Source organism: Malaclemys terrapin, chromosome 16 (genome assembly GCF_027887155.1).
Source record: "Malaclemys terrapin pileata isolate rMalTer1 chromosome 16, rMalTer1.hap1, whole genome shotgun sequence".
In the NCBI taxonomy this organism is placed as follows: domain Eukaryota; kingdom Metazoa; phylum Chordata; order Testudines; family Emydidae; genus Malaclemys; species Malaclemys terrapin.
Genome location: NC_071520.1, coordinates 29,493,710 through 29,499,709, shown reverse-complemented (window position 1 = coordinate 29,499,709; position 6,000 = coordinate 29,493,710). Strand labels below are relative to the sequence as shown.

Sequence of the window (6,000 nt, the reverse complement as noted above, 5' to 3'; positions counted from 1 at the left end):
GCTGGCTGGCTGAACAGCAAGCTAAGACCTCAGCTGACATTGGATCAGCTTCAGGTCCTGACCAGCAACGCTAACACATCTCAGAGGCCAGCGAAGAGTTAGCTGAACTCCGTCTGCCCTTTGGAGACTGACCTAGCAGTGTCTGGGTGCTTCACTGCAGGGACCATCTACAACAACACAGGTTTGATTTATGTTTCCATGGTGTAGTTTATAGGAGAACAGAGCAAGGATGAGCCAGCCACCTGGCAAACAGTAGCAACAGGGAGTTAATTGGTAACAATCCAAAAACTGTACCCTAGAGACCAGTCTTGGAGCTGCTGAGGGCATCAAACAGAGAACATGCATCACTGAGTTATTTCTTTCTGCCTTTGCCCTGCGACTTCCTAGCTACTGGTGTTATTGTTAGACATGTGACTGCTGCACACAACCAACAGTTTCTTCCCATCCATCCTCTACTATTGCTGTGGGCCTATCGCAGATTTGCCATGGAAAAAATGTGAATGATCATTAGAGTATTTCTGTTAAATCAAAGGTGGGACTGTGGTGGTCGGGCCAGCTTCTTTTCTTCTAGAATCCTTCCGAAGATCCTGGCGGCCTCCATGGCACAACCCCAGTGGATGGTGAGTCCGAAACCACCGTGGCCGTAGTTGTGTATCACCTAAAAGAGATGGAAATATGGATGTGGAAAAGCCACGGCAACTGAACGAACGCTGGGGTTCAAATGCCACAATGTAACCCTGCAAAATAGTAAACTGTTCAAGAGGATTCCAATCAGCAGCTACAGTTCTGAGGCCAGGAGAGCTTCACAGCTGGAGGACGACAGCACACGACAGGCTCTGGACTACATCAGAATGCACTAGAATTGGATACTAGGTTGTTTTTCTCTTTCTCCTGTCATCACCTGAAAGCGATTAAGCCCCCAATGCTGCAGGCTGGCCCTATGGCCTAGCGCAGGGATGACTTTGTGCGGCTGAGAGCTACTGTGGCAGTTTGCCAGGAACCTGGGGCCTGTACCGGATTTACATAAAACGGAGCAGCTTGCAGCTGCCCTTGTCTTTAATCTGGAGAGAGATCCTGCACAGGCCAGAGCCTGCATGTCCGAATCACCTTCCTGACCACAACTGCTCTTTAAATCTGGGATGCACAGTGAATTCACGCCTTGCAAGTTCCCTCCCTCCCCATGTACTGGGCCAGCCTCTGGCTTTGGGCAGGGAAACAACTGATCTTTGCGTGGTTCACAACAGGTAGCTCTGTTTTCGGTTTTATTCAGCAAGCTCCCGGTTGAAGTCACGACAGCCTTGGCCACAGACAATCAGGGCCTGGTCCAAAGCCTACTGAAGACAGGAGAGAGTCCCATTCTGGATTGGGTCCTTAACAGCTACCTTCCGTGCAGCTCTTCACCATTTAGAATCACAGTAGCAGCCCTGGCGCTTACGGTCGTGTTGCTGCAAGTACAAACTGTGATACCCAACTTCTTATTTGTGCCTGCCAAGGTCAATTACTTCGTTTCCGCAAGAGAATGACTCAGGATCAGGATCAATAACCAAACGTCTGTCTTCTACCAAGATGATGTAGAGAGGATGTGATGATAAAAGAACAGAGTGATCTATAAATTAATTTTAATACTGCACTGCTTTGCGCCATGCTAAGGGTCTCAATTAATAGGCTGGTTTCTTTCCAAGAATCCTAACTTGGAATAATCTCCAGCTAAATTGAATATATTTTAATCAAATTTAATTACATTTCACAGTCGCCGTCTCTATTAGAGCTTTAATCTCTTCTGCAGAGCTTTGCACACATACACACCCAATCAAATCACAGAGTCCCAGTACAGGCCTGCTAACGGAAATTAAAATGAAATCCCTGAGGAGTGATTGGGGCATAAACAAAATGGGGCTGCACCGAGGGCCCTGAGAACGGATGGCACATATAAACTTGGATTCCTAGAGCTCCTTCATCACAAGATGCAGATAAGCAGGTACATTTCAAGGGATGTTATCCTGGTGAACTTTTAACACACAGGACAAATTTTAGAAACTAGAGTGCCCAAAATTAGACACTTAATTCCACATTTAGGCCCTTAAAGTGGTGTGATTTCAGAGGTGCTAAGTAACCACAACTCTCATTCATTTATTTTTACAATTCGGTGCCAGATTTCAAGTTACTAAACTGGGTCCCTGTCCACTCAGCCACTAGATGTGTTTTAAACTGGGAATCATTGGAATAAATCTGAGGGTGGCCGATAATTCTTACGACTGACGTTTCATGGTGTTTAAGTTGGTAACATGGATAATGATCTTTGAGACCCTGAGAAGCTGGTTTAGGGTCAGATGTTTCTGACGGGGGACAAAGGCTCACTTTCAAAAATGCCACAGGCTTTGAGCTCCAATTTTGTAAAATCAGCCCCTTAGTATACACACCCACTTTCAGCACGAAGGGAGTAGATTCAACACAAAAATATGAACAACCCTGCATATTTTAAGCGGAGCTGATCTCTATAGTCTGCATGAAAACAAAGCAATGTGAGTGGAATGTTGATGCTTCGTTACCATCATCCAAATGAAAGCTGCTAAATCAGTTTTGCACTAACTGGTTATTCTATGGTAGAGGAGCCGCGTGATTGATCTGACAAAACGTATTGCTTCAAGTGCCATTACTCAGACTCCAGTGGATTTCTACCTACAGAATGCTGTGTACCTCTGATTTTAAAGGTCCATGACGAACTGCCTCTCTCTCCAACCGAACTGCGTAGCGCACAGGGCGGAAGCCACTCCATTCATCCACAATCTTTGCCTTCTGGAGACAACAACAGGTCACTGGTTTTAGCAGTTAAATGTCAATAACACAACCGCATTAAACAACCAATTGGGATGAGGAATTTTGTGGACTCTTGGCCCCTGGGCACAGAACTGAATCTTACCTGCTAACTCAGTTCACATAGTCCAGCCAAAGGCCATCCAACAGGAATAACATTTGATCAGGACCAGCCTAGGCTGCGTGAGAGCCAGTTTCACAGAGGCAAAAGGCTCTGGGTCCTGTTACCAATTGTGTGAGTCAGCCAGTGCCCTGAGCTGTTTTTCATGCTGTCCGTCCCTAGGTAATTTGGCAGCATCATTGTCAGTCGACGCAAACTGCCACATCTAAACTTCAGACTTTCCTTAACGCAGCACCGCAAAGGGGCATGGGGGATTGTAACACAGCTATCATTGTGTAATATCAGAGATGGGCCTCGCATATCAGTTTAAGCCTGTGAAGTGCTTCAGAGCTCTGTGATGACAGGGGCCTGTAGCGGGGTATATTACCCCTTTAAGGGCCAGGCGGGAGCTGATCGCCAAGACAGCCTGGGTGCAATCAAGGAGCAACCTGTCCTGCCTCTGGGGCTGGGCTCAATAAACAGGAAAAGGAGGCTGAGCAATGAGAGAGCAGAAGCCCTGCAGGCTGCTATGGGTGGCAGGCCCCAGATTACTGGGCTGACCTGGGCCTTAAAGACTTTGAGTTTTGACCATATGTTTGGTTGCTCTGACTCAAGGCTCTGTGGAAAGGGCCTTAAGAACAGGGTTAAGCTACTCCCCAGAGCTGATGCTTAAGGGAAAGGGAGAAAGTCTGCATGCCTCCTAGAGCACTAAGAGAACCAAGATCTCCACCTGCTGGGGTTGGTTTGGAAGCCTTCTTAAAGGGGACATGGGTTTTTTTTGTTAGCTTGGTTTTGGCCTCCTGCTTCTCAGATCCTGTACAATCCCGTATACAAGTATAATATTATGATATGCCCTCAGGCAATATCAGACACTGACCCAGGGTCTCCACGGTACGACGACACTGGACTGATGAGTTTGAAAGTAAGATGGCCATGACTTTATAAGGGGAGATCACCTGAACAAATCCATCCAGTTTGCTGAAGCTGGAGCTCTGATAACTTGCATTACTGAGAGGTTCATCTTCAGAACACTTTCCCAGGGGATTCTGCTGAGCTACGGGGGGAAGTTCTCTTTGGCCCATTGTCTAAGACTTACATCATCCCCATAAGTCACAACACATAAATCGGCGTTCTCTGGCCACAGCTGTTCTATCAGCGTCGGACAATACAACGTACCTGGAGACTAGGGAGCAGCTTGCAGCAGTTTTCCCAAATTGTTTTGTGATCCTGGGGGCTGTTCTCTTCGTTCCAGTTTCCCAGCTGAAATATCCCTCCCAAGGTCACTAGCTCGCTCCTGGAACAAGGGCAGAGGGAAAGGGTTTACAGCCAGGGCGCAGCAGTGCTCTGGTACCACAGACAAGGATGCCATCCATATTACTAGCAACTGCCCCTCTCAGCTTCTACAGCTGGTGCAAGGGACACCAGACTGTCCACACCAGGACCAGATACTGAGGACTGTTTAACTCAAATGTTGGTTAGTCAGACCTGGTTCTCCTCCAGACTCCCTTCCCTACCAGCTGCTCTGTCCCTTTGCCAGTGTGACAGCACTTAGTCCCAGTTCTTTCGCGACGGTGTAAACTGTGTCCCCTCCCTGGAACCCGCACCTGCCGTTCAGAGCTCCACAGTCTGCAGTTATTCTTAGTTTTTAAACCTGTGCTGTTTCCCTTGGAAGTCTGCCTTGTCCCCCAGCTATCATGGCTGAGAGCTGAAATAAACCCACTAGAAGGAATTACATCTGCAGCTGGTGATAAGATACCATTTGGAAAACTTTACTTGGGAGCTACAATTGTTCAAAGTTCATATTTACATAGAGGTTTTATGGGTAATCTTGAAATATTAGAGCAAAACAAAGTGCCCAGAAACATAGCATTCAGGTTACAGCTAAGAAAACGCTCCTCTCCCAAAGCTGGGCCAGGTCTCTGTTCTCCAGCAGAAGTGGAGATCATGCAGCAAGCATGTGTTTGTTTATCCTGAGGCTTAGTTCTCTCTCTGTGTGCAGCTTCCAAACTCAAGAAATTAGCTTCCAAATCACATGAACACTCCACTTCAGGAGCCACACAGGAAGTGCAGGTTACATGCAGGAAACTAAGATTTTAGATGTGTAACGCGGCCAAGGCCTGCCAGTCACTGAATTCAGCAGCTTGGCTGAGTGGTGACTGCAGGATCAGGTGAAGATTTCAGAACTTCACACTAATGTGGAGACGATGATACGAGCAGGGTTTCTCCCAAGGGCTCATTTCTGGTCCTGCTGGTAGTTAACAGGGAAGCCAGTTACGTAGGCTAAGCCAATGGCTGCCAGTGGTGGAAACCCTTGGGGATAAAACAAATGGCCAAAGCTGCAATTCACACCTTGCAAAGTCGACTGGCATGGAATGGATGACCTTTCTCCATTGCAGTTGGAATGCAAAATTCTAGGGAAGTCAATTTATTAACCAATTAAAGGCCCAAACCTGCTCCCACTGAAGTCAGCGGGAATGCTGCCAATCCTGCCAGTGATGTCAATGGGTATGGGAAGCGCTGTACAGAAAACGAGGACCCCGGGCACAAGTGCTGAATGGAGTGTAGAAAAAGAACAGGCTCCACACAAACGTGCCTGGCTTCGATGGTGCTCAGCACGTCTCAGGATCTGGCCGAGGTCTGCTGACGTAAGGACTATGGACGGCAGGGTTTTGGCAAACAGCAGGGAAGGCGCAATGAATGCTCCTGGGTGTTCCCAGCTCCTACCAGCCCAGGAAGCTCCCGAGCCAAACCTGACCCTTGCTAGACCCAGGGGAGTAAACTGTGAACTTGTGCAAGCAGCCCTCTGAGTCGTGCAGACACTGAGAATTGTCCTGCTTTTTTCCATGCATTAGTGTGACCAGACAGCAAATGTGAAAAATCGGGACGCTTGTGGGGGGGTAATAGGCGCCTATATAAGAAAAAGACCCAAAAATCGGGACTGTCCCTACAAAATCGGGCCATCTGGTCACCCTACCATGCATGCCCACTGCTCTCCTCCCACACACCTAATAAAAGGAACATCAGGCAGGGTACAAATCCTAGCCCTGGTTTAATATTTAAAGTGCTCCTGTAAGAGCAAGCCTCTG

The 6,000-nt window shown here is 47.7% G+C and overlaps 1 protein-coding gene across 2 annotated transcripts in view; it reads right to left on the bottom strand.

The window, feature by feature from the left end:
* Nucleotides 1-250: 250 nt before the first annotated feature.
* The window catches only part of DAO (D-amino acid oxidase), a 29,695-nt gene continuing 23,945 nt past the window's right edge, over nt 251-6,000 (bottom strand). For both annotated transcript variants that reach the window (XM_054006295.1, XM_054006294.1), the window contains exons 9-11: nt 4,091-4,208; nt 2,698-2,796; nt 251-658 (exon numbers count right to left, since the gene is read on the bottom strand). In XM_054006295.1, coding sequence (XP_053862270.1) covers nt 527-658; nt 2,698-2,796; nt 4,091-4,208 — 349 coding nt within the window. In that variant the 3' untranslated portion in view covers nt 251-526. The remainder of the gene's footprint in view (nt 659-2,697; nt 2,797-4,090; nt 4,209-6,000) is intronic.